The sequence below is a fragment of the Sipha flava genome, unplaced genomic scaffold (assembly GCF_003268045.1).
Source record: "Sipha flava isolate LNK unplaced genomic scaffold, YSA_version1 3_pilon_pilon, whole genome shotgun sequence".
NCBI lineage: Eukaryota > Metazoa > Arthropoda > Insecta > Hemiptera > Aphididae > Sipha > Sipha flava.
The window spans coordinates 2846629-2867909 of record NW_020273108.1 but is presented as its reverse complement, the minus strand read 5'-3'; the positions used below and the strand labels follow the sequence as shown (position 1 = coordinate 2867909).

The following is a 21281-nucleotide window of genomic DNA, read 5'->3' as shown; positions in this document are numbered from 1 at the left end:
TGCCGAATACTTTTATCTTATTAGTAACGTAGTTGAATGTCGTATTTAATATAGAAAACGAATAGAATATCAACAAGAATAGCTTACGTTATGCTTCCAGATCACTTTGTATGATAGCGGGTTGGCATCAATTTTGCACTCGAAATACACATCATCACCCTCTTCGATGTCGGCTGGATTCATATTAATACCTAATGCCAGTTTCAATAACGGCACGTCTGAAACATACGAGTAGGGGCATAGTTTTATGAGTGAATCTTTAACATAAATTACTTGAAACACAAATGAACATACGACATGTATAATGTATTGTTTACACTTTATACTATATTTATTTGAGATCAAGTAAAATGTTTGTACAAATTTATTGAATAAAAGTTAACCGATTGTTTTACAAACTAGTTATTTTTAATAAAAAAATAAACATTTAATGAGATTTTTTAATGCAATAATTTAATTTTTAAATATATATTCTATTATATTTTGCTGTATTATTATGTCGTATAATTATTTTAATATTTTATCAAACTTTTTTTTTTTTTTAAATACATTTTTAATAGGTTTATTTGATTTAAAATATTTTATATACACAATACAACTATTATTTATTATTCAGCTAAAAAATGTATATATATGTAGCAAATATGTTATTTGTTTTGTAGAAACATTGATCTTGTTTTAAGTGTTCATAACAAACTATTTATATTTACATATAGGGATATATCATATTTGTTTAGGATATCAGCAAACATAGTAAGACCTTATTGTATAACTAAGAATTGGCGTCTAAAAAATTTTTCTTAAAATGATTCTAGTAGCACAATAATACTTGGTGCAAATAATCTTTAAATAACGAGTAATATTTTAAATCTGGTAATTTTATTAAACATAAATGTTAAGCTTTAAAAATGTTAAATTAATTTATATTTCGTAAGGATTTGGTACTGTTAAAGTTTGACGACATGAAAGAATAATTTAGTTTTTATTTAAATTATTATACAATCAATGCATAGGATACTTTCAAATTATTCATATACGATTGTTATTCAAGAAAAGCAATTTTTATTTATGTACTTGAATTTACTTACAGTGCACATCAATCTTCCATGTATCTTCCACTTTACCAGCTGAATTGTCTAACTGCTGTCGCACTTGGTCGTTCTCGGCTCGGCATATTAATGATTTTCCGTTGTCAGATTTTGTCGGTTTGAACGTTAATTTGGACGATGTAACATTGCCATCGGGTGATACCTGTCGAGAAAAAAACAATAAACAAACAAATTTTAAATACATGTATTTAAATAATTTTAAAATCTTTTTAATCCACTCGAAAATACATTTATTTGTTGGAAATATCACAATGGTAATAATTGTGTAACTATCAAATTTAAAGTTTATCCATAGTAAAATATGAACAGTGAATATAAGGATTTTGTATAAAAATCAATAAGTACTTATTTTAAAATACATTTTTATTATTTTATAAAATTATAAATATTTACGGTAAATTGTTATTGTGAAACAATATAGTACACTTGTTCTTCTTTTTATTAAAAAAAAAAAATAACAATCAATGCTATTACACAGTAAGATAATATGTTAAAATAATTTACAAACACTTGAAAAATATCAATGGAGAGAGACCATCCAGTGATAGAGCCCTCAGAGAATGGATTTTATAAATACATATATATATATATATACATTTAATATTGTTTATTTTTCATTCATTAAATTATATCGCAACACTATTTATGGTTTAATTAACGCATTGGGTTATCAAGAAGATTGCCAGCAGAAAGAAGAAAAATTAGAGGGTTTAAATGAAAATGGAGTTTGCGATGGAGGTTTAGATAATATTTTATTACTAATTGACTTTCAGTTTCTTTATTGAGGTCATTATATAGGGAGTTATTTCAAACATATCAAGGTACTGAAGTAATGACACGAAAATAAATGGATTTAAATAACTGAATAATGTAAGTTTGAAAATGCTTAGAATTTACCCAAATTTGAATTACGTAAGCACAAATTGGTCTCGGTAGGGACTTGTGTATAAGTATTTTTGTTTTAATAGGCATTTTAGATTTTAGTATGGGACGGAGCAGGTGAAGACGACCATAAAGTATTTTACGCTTGGCTTTTAAGCGAGACTTAAAGTAAGTAACATCTATTCTAGGAAATATTCTTCAACACTTTATGAAGTTAAATTGTACTGAAACAGATTTTATAAATTTATATATTTACTTAATCAACCATATTATTATTTTTTAATATAATGTACAATAGCTGTAAAATAATATAGAGCAAATGCACATAATTGTATCACTGGAAATGCCTTAATATGGGAAAAAACAAGTTTTTAGTTTTTAGTTTTTGTTAAGTGAATAAACAGTTAGTCTTTGTTACTATCTGAATGCTTTGTTGAATGAAATTTCAATCTGTCGATTACAATTGTTTTTTTATCTATCAATATAATAACAAAGTCGCAGGTAAGATGAGCGTAGAAAGTTCAAACAATAACATATACCATACGTATGTTTTAGTAATGTAATGTATATTCTAATAATCGAATCATTTGAGTGTTCGATACTACAGTACCTAATTTGTTTTATCCGTTTTTGCATAACAAGCTTTTTATACTATTTATTATCAATAAGTAATCCATATCTACACATCTAAAGATAATGTATGTCAATGATTAATCGACCTAAATACAAAAATAAGTCTTATCTTGCAGGTACCTGTTCGTAGTTAGCTTTATTTTATTCGTTATAGCCAATAACTCGTAATAACCATACTAGTTGTAGACGTATATTTTAACATACAATCATATGTGCCATGCCGGGACCTAACATTTTGCTTATTGTAAGCAGTATTTTTTTCTAAGCGATGCTCGCTATAGTGATTTATAGTTTATACTGTATTAATAATAATTTAATTATGATATTCGAGTACTTTGCACAATTTCTATTTTTGTATTTTAATTGTCCTATCAAATAGTAAATATCGCTGGCTTTGAATCCACTTCTTGCAGGTCTTTATGCACCATAAGCCATATAATATTATTATTGAACGTTTTGTGTTGCGCAAAAACTTAAACGAATAATTTTTGTTACGTATTGCATTGTAGCATAGAATACAGATATTCAAATGTTCGAATAATTCCCATCAATAGTATGTTTATATAAATTATAACAGATTTTGTATTATAAAATATAAAGTAGTATATGTATAGTGGATGTAAAATACATTTATTTCGGTTTTATACATGTGCTATAAATTATTTAAATTATTTTTAAATTTAATATATTGTTTAATATTCTTTGAACTTATAAAACAATATATTTCACGAACGAACTGCAAACAATATAAATATATATATATATATATATATCATTTCACTTTCATATAATAAAATAAAAATGACTTTTTTTTTTTCACTTTTCTTTAGTTTTTCACGCAACTCAAACGAAAACATTCTAGAAACGTACTCGCAATAAACCCAGCCACGAGTCAAAATAATAAGTTTTGACCGCATGGATTGGTTACGTCGAGTAACACTGAGTAATGACAGACTTTTCGGCTTTTGTTCGGTATACAAATATACACATACACACACACACACACACACACACACACACACACACACACACATATGATCAATATGGTTTTTGTAAATGTATTATTTTTTTTTTTTTAAATAAATAACTTAACATTTTAGTAGTGTAAGAGTTATAAAACATTTTACGTAAAATGTCGCAAATAATAACGTAATATTCATAAACTGACGTTAATTTATGTATATCTTAGTTGTACAGACTTTATCGTTAAAAAAAAAAATCAACAATTCGAAGTCGCTTGTTTTGATCAGTTTTTTAAATATTTGTTTGCGGGCAAAAAGTTAAATATGCCATCCGAGGGGAAAATTAAACAGCATCTGCTGTTCGGGTCATAAATATAAATCGAGTTTATTTTATATTTTTAATTTTGCAACCTATTGATAGTAAACAAATGGTAATATATTAAAAAACTTTTTTCAGCCATTGGTAATATAAAAACTCCAACGGCTATTATTTTCGGTAAATAATATTATCTTCTTAGACTTTTATAACTAACATAGTAAAATCGATAATACCACAAGGTTCGAATAGTTCAAAGCTTGCAGAACTTCTAATTTTGAACATGCTGCCAATTCCTTGGCATTATAATACCAATATTTTGTATGTAATTCGATTTAAGAAGAAAGAAACTAATTTAATGAAAAGTATGTAATTCTAACAACCAAAAGAGAAAAAATATGGTAAGTAAAATAAAACTATGGCGTAAAATTATGTATAGTATTCGATGTCCATGAAAATAGTTTCTAAACACTTTGGCAATCAAATTTTATCAATGATATATAGTATCGCGATAACATGAATAAATCATTCACAGATTCTTATCGCAATATGTTCACGATAAATATATACTGTACAGGAGTTATCCATTTATTCATAAAAGTGTTTTCAAGTAAAATAAAACAAGATATTATAGATTTCAATAAATTTATCTTTTATCCAACGTGTAAATTATACATTATTACATTTCGTTTTGAAATTGATACAAAATGCATTTTTCTTTGTGGCTATTTGTTTTGAATTATAATGAGTTATAAAATGGAGTATAGTTTGATCGAACCACGGAATATTATTGATAATAAATGTTTTATAATTTTTAACTTGGAACTTTTACAACAATTTGGATTACGCGAGCAAAATATTTCAAGAAGCAAATCAAACAAGACCGACCATGATTTCCATTCAAAATAGTATTAGGTTTTAAATAAAATATAATTTTAAAAACATAATTCGTTTAAAAAAATAAAGTTTATTTCCATTTTTTTATTTGACAAACGCTCTCTTTATTTTTCTAAAAACTTTAATTTCAATACAATTAATTTACCGTTTGAATATGCGTTGTTGTGTTATAGTACTGTGACTGTAATTTTTTAATATTTTTTGAGTTCAAATCATTATATTTTACAATATTTTCAGGTTATAACATTAATTTCATATTATTATACAGATGTGTTATTTGGTTTTTTTTTGGAAACGTAAATGAAAGCGAGAAATACTTTCTTATAGAAAACATAGTATCATACCTATTGTCAAAAAATAATACATATTATAATTGGTTTCTATTATTGTCACGGGTAAACTATTCTTGCAATAGAAACTTGTTTTGTAAGTGGAATTTTCTGAGCAGTCAATTGATTTTTCTTATTTTAATTTTGAAAGTAATTGTATTTACTGTTATTTTATTAATTTTTGAAATACAATTAATCGTTTACATTTTTTAGAATAAATGAATAATTACTAATTAGTTTATTAAAATATCTAAAATTGTATTCGCTAATACTTGAATAACTATAAATGGAAAAGATATTTTTCAAATCCAATTAGACTTTTTAAATTTTTTGCAAAACAATATATTAAATAACAGTGGAACTCATTTTGTTCAATCACTTTCGATCATTGTTATTTTACGATAAAAATGAATAATTAATAATTACGTTTATAAATTGATTAGTCTCGTAATCTTCTACCCGCAACCTGTTTTCATTATGATGGTGCGGGTACTCTTCTTGAATGTAAACGATTATAGTGATGTCTAATGAAATTGGCCATACGCCATATATCATAAATATCATAATGAGATGTCTGTATATAATAAAAACCATCTATGTATTTACAAATAGGTAAAAATAAAGGATTTAGTCATTCGAATGAGATTGCCATGAAAATATAAAATAGTTATACGCATAACAGCAACTATTAAATTAAGTTAAATAATTTCACTCTTATTTCTATTTAATAGTAACAATCGTTTTACAATTCCATTTTTTTTTTTAGTGATATCTAATCGCAATGTATTGAATTGTGAATTTCTCATATTTTAATTTTAGTTTTCCTTTCCGTATTGTTTTTACGTTGCTTTGTCGTTCGTGACGTAATTACTAAAAAATATCTTGTTCTCGTAGCCTGAAAGCGATTTTCATGAACACTTGATACGTAAGTGATTGAAAATTACTTAATTACTTTATATCCATAGCCGTATAACATAATGACATACTATTTTACTTTGTACTACTGTACAATCCCTTTAAGGTCATCGGGTACAATGCATTTGTTTACCGTTATGTCCTAACATCTATTCGGTACTATTATTCGTTGTACAAATTAAATAATCATAACCTAACGTATGGGCATCAATCAATTAATTGACGATCGTACCGGAGTATTGATGCATATCGATTCTATTTCGTATTCATTTCTAACCATAAGTTTCTGGTCTTTGTTACTCGGTGTTTATTCGAATTGTTTCGAAACCGGACTGACTAAAGCACTCGGCACACAGATTTGTTTGTGCGTGCGGTCCCTCCCCTCTCCACCGTGACGTTGAAATTCATCCCGTTCATTTGGTACAGTTTTATCTTGACTGCAAGAAGGACGGGTAAATAGTGATTTCTCGGAAAGTATAATATGCACTCGTCAGTAGATAGTGCACGGACGCGTTATATATATACGCCATATTTTTTATACTTAACTACATCGTACAGCTACTGGAATAAAGAAAAAAAAAGTACCACTCGGATAACTAGAAGATAAAATTCTCATTTACCTCGTGTGAAAATCGTATTCGTACGACCGTTTCAGAGTTTTTGTCTCGCCACTAACAAAAACCGTTGCGGTAAAACTTTTCTGATTGCATAAATTAAAAAAGCTATATACTGACACGGAACGGTCGCACGTGAACTTCTTTAAAAATGCATTGAAAAATCTTGCCGTTTATGAGATTTTCTTCTCCTTAACGTTTTTTCCGGAATCGACGCACCCACACACACACGCACAAAGGATCAACTAAAAATCGTTACCTCGCATTTATATATTTATATATATATATAGCGTCCTCTTGACGTAATAATATAGACTGCGCGAATTAATTATGTATATTACGTGTGGCGGAGTTCGGCGGAAAACCCTTATTAATGCACTGTTCACTGATAAGCGTAATTAAATTTTAACTCGAACGCTGAAACTCTGGACGGTTTCCGTGGAAAAATAACAACCCTGGGTGAATCGTCAGGCGCGGGCGATAAAACCGTCGACGAATCTCGTAAGAAACATTCCCTAGACGAGCGCGCGCGTCCACGTGGAATGCCCACGAACGGTACATAATATGCATGATTGTAATGTTAATAATTATTTTGTATGTTATTTATCTCATATCACTTTTCACCGAGTCCCATCTCCCTGTGTGCGACCGTGTTCAGACTGTGTTCACGCGACTGTCATACCCCGAGATCTGTTCCGTAACCTCTCCCAACTATACGCACAAGTCCGGAACGCGTCGCTTCATGCGCGTGGAATGCGCGTAACAACTAGTTTCGGGTAACGAAAAACGTCCCGGTTTCATGTACCAGTTCGCGAAGTCCTTAACGAAATCCTGAACGTGAAGAAGTTTTTCGCGTCGGTGGAAACGGTCACGAAGTCCCGTAGCGGATCGCGCGATAAGGCATCATTCGCTCTGTCGCGACAAAGAGAAACGAAATGCGATGGACGCACAAACAGTTGGAGGCCAAGTCTTGCCATATAATAATGATAAAAACTTTATTGCATTTAAGAATAACATTTTTATATACATTATACAAATAAAAATTATTTAAATTATTGTCTCCACAAGCCAAGGTTTGTGTAGGAGACAACAGTTCTTACTATAAGGTGTGCTTACAACTTTAAGACAACTACATTTAATTCTTGTCAAACTATTCAAATATATTATTAATCAATCATTATTATGCTTACGGTCTGCGTGGCGTTGGTTAGGCGTTCGTTGTCCTTCCACCATGTTATGTTGGCCGGTGGCTTGGAACCCATCGCTTGGCACTGTATCTCGTACGTCCGACCGGCGCTGAGCGGCTGCCTGCTGCTGAGCACTTGCACAACCAACGGTTTCACTGCGGACAAACGGACCGTTATAATTATTTATGCGTGCACACACACAGACACACACACACACACATACACATACACACACATACACACACATACAACGGTCACAGGACGTATGTTATTCGTCCATTTTTACATTTTTTTAAACGTTAAAAGCACACTTAAGTATGTATAACTTTTGTACACGCATAAAAAACTGTCGTTTGTATTGCGTTCGTTGCGGTATTTTATTTTTTAAATGCATCTTTCAGGCCACTTAGCTCGGAATTACATTGACCATTGTTTATGATATACATCGAAAACGTGTGCTGCGTCGAACTTTGCGTTTATTATTATATTGTATTTGTGTCAAGTTTTGAAAAAAAGATAACGTTGTATACACAAGTACGGTTGAATGAGCAAATAAAAAAAAGGCAAATATCATATTCCGATTGTATTGCTCATCGCAAAACCCCCTTGTAGTTTCTTGGCCGGCGAAAACGACTGAGATATTATAAATATATATTTATGGCGGAGTAATGGAGTTTTCATTAATCCTCGTGGGAGACTCCGTTATGTATTATATACAACATATATTTAACCTGATCCGCTGAGATTCAAAATCCTTATAAATGGAGAAATAGAAAATTACGATGGTCGTTGTTTCAAATAAAGGTTATTCCAATTTAGTGTTGATTATACTCGTTCGTATACATATACTACGTATATATATATATATACATATCAGTTATGCCGGTATCGTTAGATGATTTCCCGTAGCATAACTCTAATTGTCAGTATCAGGAAGGTGACTATGGCGATACAAACCATGAATATGTCAGTAGGATTTTATTAATTCCGTAAAAAATATTGTCAATTTTCATTGAAAAACAACACTATTTTATTATGATTTTTGCTTTAATAGAAGTTTTTATTTTTTTTAAATCATAAACTTCTAAACGATTTTTGATTACAAAATTATAAATTTTATATAACGTGGCAATATAGTTGGTATGAATTATTCAAATTATTCATGAGTGTTATAAATTAAGTTTTGACAAAATCGAAAAATCGGATGCTTCAATACATTTTCATTATACTATATTAATTTTATCATTAAAGAAATTTTATAGTTTAGAATTATTTTAATTAAATATATGCTCTAATGGGCATTTGAAATTTTCGGTTTTCTCAAATTTTAAATTTTTTTTTGTGAAAATTAATACCTACACTAAGTGTGTATTCAACCTAATTAATAAATTTGGTTTCTTCACTATATCAAGCATTCTTAGAAAAGTAAACTGACAACCTCTACCATTCAGAATCGTTTTTTCAGAAACATTGTTATATTGGTTAGGAGTTCAAAAGATCGGTTTCGCATTATTGTTTGTCCGACCCTGTCTTTCGTCAGACTTAGGAATTTTGTTTTGTATCGTTTTTTTTTTTTTTTTTAATTCAAAAACAATACAGCAAAAGTAAAAATCTCCCACCGGACGTGTAGTACCGATATCGATGTAGTCCCATTATTATTAACAACATCAATGTTTTCAATTGAATTCCTATATGTGCAATCCCTATTGGCACATTGAGCATTTTAAATTTTTTTCTACAGGCAACCTTTAAGTAATAACATGCAATTTATTAGTCTAGTAATATCGAATCGTCGTGTACTCGTATTAATTCCCAGCCCACTGCATATGCCATTTTCGAAAACGCTTTTACTTATCGATGGACATTGGCGTAAATTTTCGATTTACCAAATCGAGTATTTTGGTATCGTTTATGCATAAAGTTAAAAGACCGTTTATTTATTGCAAAACTTTACATTTTTGTTAATTGTTAAACTAAAATCTAGTTCTTATGGTAATTATAGAATAGTAGTATAGAATAATATTTCAAAATTTTAGCTCGAAGAAATATGTACGGAATTAGTGTTTTGAAACGAACCGCCGAAAGAAAATATATGATTAAGATTCGTACAGTTATCATTTCTATATGATAGTCATTCTAAAGTTTTTAAATTAAGTGACTTAGAACAGATTATATGGGTCAAAGGATTTTGATTTAAGTCCAAAATTGTAATGTTTAGGAAAATACATTAACATCAACCTGTTAAGTATTTTCTTTTGTTATTGCGTAACGCAAATATATTTTTAAATAATTTGTAGAAACTAGATCAATTAAATATAAAAATATCAACGAAATACGTTAATTAACCATATTTTAATAGATAATAAATATATTTAATAACTACATTAAATGAAAGCTAGCTGCTTATAAGTAGTCTGAATTTTATTTATTATTCTTAAACTGATCAATATTATATGCCTAATATAAAAAATGTATTATTATGATGATTTGAAAATATTTAAAGTTATAAAAAAAAAATACAATAATACAGTTATATATTTTACCACAAATTAAATATAAAAAAGAAAATAATAATAATAATAATGAGTAACATAAAAATGTAAAATTTTAGTGTAATTAATTTGAAATTAATCTTTTTATTTCTGAAAGTGCATGAATATTTTCGGTTAACAAATGCACGTGCGTAAAATAAGTGCGAAAACTCTGTCAAAGTAAAAAGCATACGTACGGGAAATTAAGTGATCTATGGATACACTTGTTATAATGAATACTAATGTTCAAAATTAAACACAACACGAAGAGAGTATAATATTAATGAGATGTTGCAATAAATTTATTATCCGTAAACAATGTAGTATAACATAGCAGTAGAAACTAATATCTACGAAGTTTGTGAAATAAACGTGCTTTTAATGTTGGCTATGAATCACGGGGGTATCGCGTGTTGTCTTCCTTTTTTTATATTTAAATTGTATTTTTTAAATGCTCGTAGTACAAAAAAAAAAAAAAAAATTAATCGTCATTGGATACGTCATATATAAATGTAGGTATATACGTATACAATAAAGCTAACAAAAATAAAGAAAATAACGATGATAATTTTCTGTACATGCATAAACGAGTATTTATAAGTAAAGAGTAGTTACTATAAGTAAAAATATGTTCAAGTAATTTTAAAGTGATTTAATTACGTGTACGTTATGTGTAGTATGTTTGAAAGTAAAAATAACATAACTTATATTGCTGGTCTAAAAAAAAAAAAGTGTATAGATTGGGTTAAAGCCAATCAGTTAAGTCTACTTTGGAAACTAACGATGGCTATGAGTTAAAACTAATGTGCTAAGCAGTAATTATCCCAATTAATCTACAATTTGATCTTGTAATTATATTACTTTCAAAAGTTTCAAATAAATCGGTGTTTGTGTTTGTGAAAATATAAATGTATTCAGGGAACATGGTGTAAGAGACGATAGTCCGATAACTGATGATTGATAAATATTGTGATAAATATTGATAGGTATTCAATGCGATTAACGTTCGTTGATAAATTAATAATTTAGTTAAGACAATAGTTATATTTAAAGGCATTTTATATTGGTTGGTAAAAGAGATTTGTACGTATCTACCTCGGATAAATAGCTTATAGTACATTAGAGTAGGGATAAAATAAAATCGAAAAGAGAAAAAATGTTCGAGCTGTCGAGACAAAGTGATATTGAAATACAATTTTGATGGGATTACGTATAAAATACAATTTAAAAAGTTATTATTTGATTCCGAACAATAACTTTCCAGAAATTCTGTTTTATGCACACGCATATCGTTTTATAGATACATTGATAGTTATAAACGTGGGCACTTTCCATTGTAAGACCGATCGTGCCGACAAAACACTAGCTGATGGTTATTGGTATTTTATAGATTATTACCCTGAGGCCGTTTAGCGCATCACGATGTTTTAAAATGTATTAATAGAAAATTAACGAAAAGATAACTGTTCCACGTGGATAAGAGAATTTATTTTTAAAAAGATTTCAAATGTTTTTACCAAGAAACAGTAAATGACAAAAACAAAGATTAGTAATTGTTATCCATTACCCAAAGAGCTATAAGTGTTGTTATCATACATGGTTATTCTTGGTTAGGTAAGAATCCCACAAATGTGTAATATATCTGTGCTAAATAACAGCTACATTTGATCATTACTCATTAGGGTATAAATGTTCGGTACTTTTTCAATCATATTATTATCATTACATATTTTCATTATTGAATATAATTATGAAACGTACCAAGGCGGTACGTGGAAAAATCCTCGAATCTCTGAAGCATTAAGCATATTAATTAAATATTATACGTACAAGGAAATATATAGATAACTCAATAGATAACTAAATATATTAAGATAAATAAATAGATAACATTTATATTTATATCTCAATAAAAAATAGATAATTTATATTTTTATCTCAATGATTATCTAGACAAGTCTCGATAAATAAGACTTAAAAAATAAATATATTATAAAACACTTTAAGTTATTGTATATTATTCAACTTTATGTTTGTAAAAAGATCAGTTTATATTTATGATCTATTTTATACTTTTTATTTCAGCAGACGCTACAAGTGCTTACATCTATGTAAAACTTCTTATACGAATTAAAAATTAAGATCATCGTTACCGTTTTAGACCAGAAAATAAATTCCAAGAGTGTCAGATGTAAACGGTATAAGAAATTTGAATAATCTAGAAAAATAATTCCCCTTCGAAAGTCTTAAATCTTGTTCAGATCCTATTTTTAATATACTACAATATTGTAAATATCGACAATGTTTTTTGGTAAAATGCTGTATTTTTCTTTCATTCTCTGTCTTTTATTTATTTATTTTTTTATTTAAGACCTTTATAAAATGCCGGAAGAAACCAATTCAGAATTAATTAAAGTTAACGGATCAGATAAAATAGCTCTTAAATTGGAACAAAAAAAAAAAATCGTAATCACTGATACGTGGTATTGAAGGCTTGTGCGTTGTTAATAATGAAAAGTTTTTTTTTTTTTTACAACACAATTTCAGTCTGAAAACACTTCAAAAACTAGTGTTTTTTTGATGTAAAATACATTTTTTTCTACCTCATTCTTTCGAAAGTAATTTAATCTTTCCGCGTTCGTATTACTTATAATTTAGTTCAGATATACTTATTTACGTTGTCCGTTCAACAATAACTCTCCTGTATAGGGCATCTAAAACACTCACCAAGACACCAAAGTACTACGGTCGACCTGTGTTTACAGGACCCCATTCCTGGCGATCGTGGTGTTTACGACGCGGCCGTCGGTCGGGGGTTGTTGTTATCCGCGTGCCGTGCTGTTGTCAACGAATAAAAAGTGCGGTACGCAGGATACAATGGTCCAGCGGATCGTCGCCAGGGTGGCAGGAGGTGGTGGCGGCAAGGTGGTTAGCGCTCTCAGCGTAATATAATATTGCAGTAACGTTCCGGTGTGTAAGACCTCCCACGAGAGAGTAATGGATTGGAAAAATGATGGTATGCCAATCCGGAAGCAAGCCGACGGTCAGGCCAATAGCTTTTTTCAAGTCGGGTAAGTTAGGAATTTATCTTTTCTCTCTACGTCGTCCCTTTCTATTCACGGTGGCCGATCCTCTTCTTTCCACCTTTATATCATTTTTATTCTCCTGCGTCCACGCTAGTTTATTTTTTTGTTTTTTTTCCCTTAAGTTTATTTCCCCCCCCTTTTTTTTTTTTTTTTTTTCCGAATCTCTTGTACCATGAAAGCGTTAACCGTTCCGTAAATTTTATCTCATAACCGGCTGTATACTGGTGAGGAAAAATCACGGTCAGCCGAGTTTCCATTCCGATATTTTTCCAGTTCCCAGCGTACCTGCTAAAACATCTTTTTCGGGAGCATTTATTCTCTGTACCGTAATATTCGCTCCCATCCTTTCTTTATCTCTCCACTTACTTTTCGCAGTAAATAGCGACAACGAGTAGATCGACCTCGGAGCCAAGATAATTATTTCTCATTTGTTTTACACATCGACCACGCTTGTTCAAACAAAAATTTCGCATTAAAAAATCGACCTAATGACAATTTTATTTCAAAATAGTGCACACGCGAGTTATGCTTTTGAAACACACACACACACACACACACACACACACACACACACACACACACACTTGAGATATTTTATCCTTTTTCGCCCATACGCATTGTTTTAAATACGATTTGTTTTCTCAGATGCACTACAAATAACTATAATTTTATCTTTTCTTAAGCTTTTATGAACCAAGTAGAAGTGTTCTTCGAATTTCACATCCAATATAATATTCAATAAAATATTGATATTCGAATAATGCGTAACAAGAGAAATCATCAATAACCAGTATCTAAACCGGTGATATAGAAAAAATAATTCAACACTGATAATAATGTTTTAAACCTATACATGGTATGTAAACTGTTTTGAAGTTCACTATTATTTGTTAACTGGATCTAAAAGAATTCTTAAAAATAGTTCTAAGAAAAACTAGAAATTCCATTAACATTCAAGAATAGTTAATGTTTCAATACATTTTGAACCTGATATTGTTTATTCAATTTGAATTCAAATTGTTGTTAACAATTAGAAAATAGAATATGAAAATAATAGTCACTGCAAATTTAAACTTACATTGACTATTATTTTCATATCAAGATAAGTATATTAGTATTAACTAAGATTATGAGTACAGTTTTGTCTCCCGAAATTTGACAGTTATGGTATCTTAATTACAAAAGCTAATGCATAAAATATAAAAATGTATTTATGCGAGTTAAATAAAAAAAGTCAGTATTTAATTAAATTCTCAAGACAAAGATAACAATAAAATTGTATAAAAAAAAAAATTAAACGAATTATTATTGTTTATATTTTGATAGTTTACAAAATTAAACCACCGTACAATAATTATACGTACGTTTATGTCATTTAAGCAATAACATTTATCATTGTTATTTAAGTACACAAGCCTTGTATGTTTACTCAAGTTGAAAATCCATATACTCAAGACGTAGTAATTGAAGCTAAGTTTAAGTTATATAATTTAAAGCTCACATAATATTAAATTATTAATTTTGTTTTTGTTTTTAACAATAAACAATATTACCCTATTAATAATTTGGGGTGTTGTAAGATAATCCATCTCAAAAATGTATTTTATTTCTCTTAATATTCTTAAAATGTATGCATTACATTAACTGATGATAAGATTTCGCAAAATGGATTTTAAAATTTGGTACGGTAATAAATTATAATAATTCGATAGTTTTCGTGAATTTCAATTGTTATGTATTTTTTTTTTTTTGTAACAATGTGTAATACTAATTTAAAACGAAATATGTCATCGTGCATTCTTGTACCAACATATTTATTTTAAATTATTGGACGAACCACCAAATTCTGTTTCTTCTGTACTTAATATAGCACAGAGAGTTATCAAAAATGGCATTAAAAATTTAAACTTGACTTGTGTGTTTCCATTCGCGTAATTTACACTATTATTTTCTAAACTATATTGGGGAATTTCTGGATCAAATCACAGTTAAAGAATAATTCTTGTGAATAATAAATTGTTGATTTTTAAATAACATATACAATAGTTATGTACACAATAATTTAATAAAGGTTTACAATTGTATCAAGCTTTCAAATTTAAGCTTTAAATATTATTTTTTATTCCTCACTATAAAAATAATAAAATCATAACTAAATACTAAACAATTATTTTGTAACCGACAGTTTTAATTTAAATGGAAAATGAATCAAAAAATAAATCGAACTATTTAATTATGATTAAATTTCCGAATAATTGCATTATATGTTTTCAATAATATAATATATGCACAATTAATGTAAATATCTTATAGATCAATGGTTTTCAACCTTTTTCGACCTGAGACCCACTTTTTTTATTAAACATTTTTCGCGACCCATGTAAATTTCGTTAGCCACGAAAACCAAATAAAAAAGTTAAAATTGTTTAATGTATACCATTTTAGAAGTGCTTTTATAACTTATTAAATCAAAATTAATATTTTTTAGGTATGTAGGAAATATTTAATTTTTAATATAATTAATGTTAAAAAAAAAAAAATGCATGTTATGATACCGTAAAATTTATGTTTTGATACACAAAAGAAATTAGTGCGATATCTGTCCTGGACTGTCTTCACACGAACTATCTCCACCTCAGCTCAATTTAGCACAATGCAGTTTATAGATATATGAAATGTTAATGAGATTTATAAATTAAGTCGGGCTATCACTTCATTTGATTGTTCATTCTTTTTTTTACTTTTATTTGAAAATTGAGGCTTCAACAGCAAATAATATTTGCTATTAGATGTTAGATTTAAAATTACAATATTACATATGAAATATTATAAAGGTAAAGTTAGATATAAACTAAGATTTACTAATATAATAGTTGTGATACTTAATAATGTGACAATTTTCAGTGTTTGTTTTTCGCTAAGTACTTTTACTATGTTGGATGGCATGTTCAGGTCAGTGTGTATTGAGGTAAATTGTGTACACTCCTTCACTATGTGTTCGACAGTTAATGATTAATGATTAATTACTAATTAACGATTAGTGGTATATGCTGCATATTGGTTTGAGGATTTTTTCTAATTATGTATGAGTTTTTGAGAAAAAAGTGATCATTCTAATCTACAAATTTATAATAGTATAAAATATTTCGGTTTCGGGTTTATTCGAAAACATTTTTATGCAATATCATATAACATACATTTTATGATATATATATATATAAATATGAATTTTTTAAATTTTAAACAAAAAACTTATCGCGACCCAATCTTAAAGCTTATGCGAAACAATATTGGGTTGCGACCCACTAATTGAAGACCACTGTTATAGATTATTACGTTATGAGTAAGTTTTCATAAAGTGATAAGACAGTATATTAGAAATATATTTATACTATTATTGTATAGAAAACAAAACATTTTGGTGAAATAGTTTGTGACACAAAAGATATACAAATAAAATAATAAAATGAGCCTATATAATATTTAAATAAATATTTCATTATGACAGTAAATTTTTTTTTAAAATTAAAATTAGATTACAGTGGATGAAATTACAAAATAAAAAAAATAAAACTGTTTTCAAAATTGTTTTACGAAACACATTTAATTTTATTTTTTATGTCTATTAACGATCTTATATAATATGTAATTACATTTTTACAAATTAGAGAAAATGTCACTGTTTAAAAAACTAATTATGGGAACCCCATTATGTTTTTTTATAAACGTCACATTGCAATTTAATAATGAAATGCATAAAAGTTTTCGACTAAATTGAAATATCCAAAGTAACGATTGATAAGCATAATGTATTTAATTATGATGGAATTATAATTATAAGTAACCGTAAAATTAGTTATAACCAAATTACCAAAATAAACTCTTCTGTATTTGGTATAAATAACATAAATAATAATAACATACGATAATAACATAAACTTTCAATTGTAATTTGCTAATTATATTTAAAAGAAAACTTTTGGCTATCTAATCAGTTCAATCTCAATTATTTGTATACAAGTTTTTTTTTTTTTTATCATAAAATTAAAGCTATTATAATAATAATAATTTTAATATAAATACTAGATTTTTCGACTCAAATGTTTGTTTTAAACTTTTATTCAAATTCAGTAACAATTCCCAAAGTAGACCGGAACTGCGAAACGCATTGATCCGCAACACAAAAGACACAAAATATATCTAGTGAACCGGGTATGGACCTTTAAAATACTCGTGCAACTGCTACTAACAGCCATTGCAAACTAAATAAATACGTAAATTTGGTGACGCGAAGTGACATTGAAATCCGGAGAATTAAAAGCATTCTGTTAATTCTTAACTGTTATCGAAAAGCTTTTTGCACTTTATAAAGTTAATCGGTGAATAAGCTAAAAGATTTCAAGAAATGTTCGAAATTAATAAATCAAATAAATAATAATTATTATAAACAATAAACAATATATACCGAACGAAGTAATATATAGAAAATAAAATAATATGGTGATCGTTATTGTTAATAATACAAATTTGTTTATGGAAATGATCGACGAAAAACATTGTATCATTTTCCCGGAACCGCTAGCTCGTTAATTTGCAATATTTCAATTAAATATTAATTCCTACACGTCTCAACCTACAGTTATTGTTAAATAATATTTTGTCTAAAGGTTTAATGTAAATTACTATAAGATTAATAAATATTTATTATATGATTTTGACATTTTAAATAAATTATTTTAACGCAATTTTAATATAAAATAAAAATTTATTCAAAACGTCATTTAATATTGAATTTTTAAAGATATTTATAAGTATAATTATTTATATTATAGAGTAATATTTGAGTAATGTATGAATATTGTTTGTTACGTCATTATACAATTTGTTATATTCCTACTTTTTTAATGTTACAAAAGCACACATTACATAAGATGGACATACGAGTAGGTTAATTTCATATGTATATTTTAAATGATTATGTACTTATTTTACACTCCCCTTGATTTATGTTTAAAAGTAAAAATTATCACGTTTTAAATTACGATAAAAAAATATATATACTTTGCGCACTTAAAATTAAGATAAAAAGAGAAAGCTCCAATGAAATAATGATAAAGCAAACCTTTTTCAAATATAAATAAATTATTATGACAATTTTATACGAGTCGCAACTGATGAAATGCGAAAACTTATTTTGACAGTAAAATATTTATCATCGGTGTTGCAGTCTTTTAAGTTTTAATGGTGATTATTTTTTGAACACCAATGTATTCATAATTATTAATTTCAGATTAAAACTGTATTATAGATTTTAATAATCACTAATTTTTCGTTAGGTGTTTAAATATTTTATCAAAATAAAATAAATAACTGAATACGAAATATTTGTAATTGATTAATTATTATAACCAGGGCTCGTAAGTTCACACACTAAAAAATACAATTATATAAATTTGTATGCATTAAAAATCTTAAATTGTGCACAAAAAAAATATATCGACTAAGCAGATAGCGACTACTCACGTTCATAATATTTAATGTGTTGTAACAAAAATAAATTGATAGATTGCAATGATCATATTAATAGGAAGAAGGTGGTAGTGGTGCGCAATAACATAGTTTCCGTGGTACTAAGTGTTACTTATAAAATCCATTGTCGTACAAAATAAAAATAACTGATAAAATACTAAGATTTTGTTAATTTGTTCGGAAGAGTGTATGAATAAGAATAAGAAAGAATCCAAGGATTTATTGATCTCACTTTTTTTTTAACTTCTATGAAAAACGATATTGCTGAAATTAAATGAAATAATATGCGCTAATAAATAAAAAACATTAACTATATGCCAAATATGCCAATACACCTAAAACATGCAAAAATATGCACTGTTAAAATTTACATTTGAACTATCTTTGTAATAAAACAGATTTGTATCTATCTTACTTAGCATTTTTTCCTACGTAGCAAAAAACAACATGCAAATGCATGAACATACGATCCCTGATTATAACTATGTTGTTCTTGATTTTTATGAAGTGATCAAATATTATTAATATATTTTTGTATTCATGTCATTGTAAAATGTGTTAAAAATGTAATAAAAAGAAGCCCAAATAATTATAATATAAGAAGAAAATTAATTATTTAAAAAGTTTAAAAAATAATTTTTTTCGTTGTAACTCAGGTATGAATTGTATTTTTATTCTGACACGTTAATATTTTTATTTGTTTATTCATTTAAATTTAAAGTTCCCAAAGGGGTGAACAATACAAGAACGATACACAAATTTAAATCTGATAGTATACGAAAAAAAAAAATTCATAATAAGTACAATAGGTAGTTAAAGAATTATTTAGTTTATTCAAGATTTAAAATAACAAATAAAATGTATACTCCATAGGATTGTTTATAGCTATAAGAATGTCATAAAAGTAGGTTAAATAACATTTTAGTCAATATTTATAACAACAATAAAATAATTACTGCTGTGATCAGAGTTCTTTTTTTAATATTATTATTATAAACTAAAAATAAAGCAATTTTATATTTAATTTACCAATTCTGCCGTGTAAACATTCATTTCACAAATTCACAAATTACAATGTATTTTTGTCTTATAATGAAATTCAGTTTTACTATGCTATTTTATTTTATTTAACATTAAAATAAAAATACCGTGAACCAATATTTCTTTTGATGTTGTAAATTCATAATGAATATACCATTTAGTATTCAAATCTAATTTAATTTTAAATTTTATTATAAAATGTGTTACAGGTATTTTTATTTTCATTATTTTTTTTTGTTAATTTGTTTTTATCATTAAACGTTATAGTAAAACATTTATAAAATAAATCTGAGGGTCAATTCTAATTATATTAGAATTATATAACTGATTTTTTTTTTTTAAATTGGGAAACCAGCGGTATGTATATTGTTAATGATAAAATGGATAATAGGAGTAGAACGAGAGTTGAGAGGTTTTGAGTCGGAAGTGATATAGCTTAAAGAAAATAATATGGTTAAAGTCACAAATGTCTTGTACGTGGTGTTGGGTAAATAAGGGAGAAGAATTTAATTCGTTACAGGTATTTATTATTTCTATTTCATGAGTCTCCATCTTCTAACCTAGTTAAAAGACTCGAACAAAATATTATCTTAATAGAGGAGATGAAAATTATAATAAATATACATATTATATTTAAATTCTACGACTTAAAATCCTTATCAATCTTTATAACTCTAACTAAAATTAAATGTAAAAATCATGGAATATCGTTTAAAGAAGTTTGAATGTATAACTCAAAAACGGTACTAAAGATATTTTTGGAACTAGATATAAATTCGATGCCTAGTATGAATAATCAATAATTTTTTAAATTTAATTCAAATAAATATAAATTTTTATATTTACAACACCGAACACTTGGATTTGGAAATTAATAAATGAGTGTGTACAAATACTCGTAATTTGATTAATATAACATATACATAAGATTGAGAATCGAAATTCTGTAAATACTAGTATTTAGATTTAGTGACATGTTTTTAAACATTTTTTACTACACAGTTAAAAAAATAGAAACTAGGGATTAATAATTATCATTGAAAAAGCCCTCACAGTTAATATTAATATTAATTGAAAGGAGAGAAATTATTTATTTATGCTGAGAATGTTTGTTCTTAGACTATTATCTATCATTATTAAATCTTTATTGCTACAATTCAAATCATTTTATTTCAGAGGTGAAATCATAAAACTTTTATTAAAGAGTATACCAAAAGCGATATTGCACATTCAATAAACTAATGTTACCA

The 21281-nt window shown here is 27.3% G+C and overlaps 1 protein-coding gene across 1 annotated transcript in view; it reads right to left on the bottom strand.

Moving 5' to 3' along the window:
* LOC112688641 (nephrin-like) overlaps window positions 1-21281 on the bottom strand; it is a 576118-nt gene that overhangs the window by 17451 nt on the left and 537386 nt on the right. The window contains exons 6-8 of the mRNA XM_025561937.1: window positions 7848-7999; window positions 1089-1251; window positions 88-218 (exon numbers count right to left, since the gene is read on the bottom strand). Coding sequence (XP_025417722.1) covers window positions 88-218; window positions 1089-1251; window positions 7848-7999 — 446 coding nt within the window. The remainder of the gene's footprint in view (window positions 1-87; window positions 219-1088; window positions 1252-7847; window positions 8000-21281) is intronic.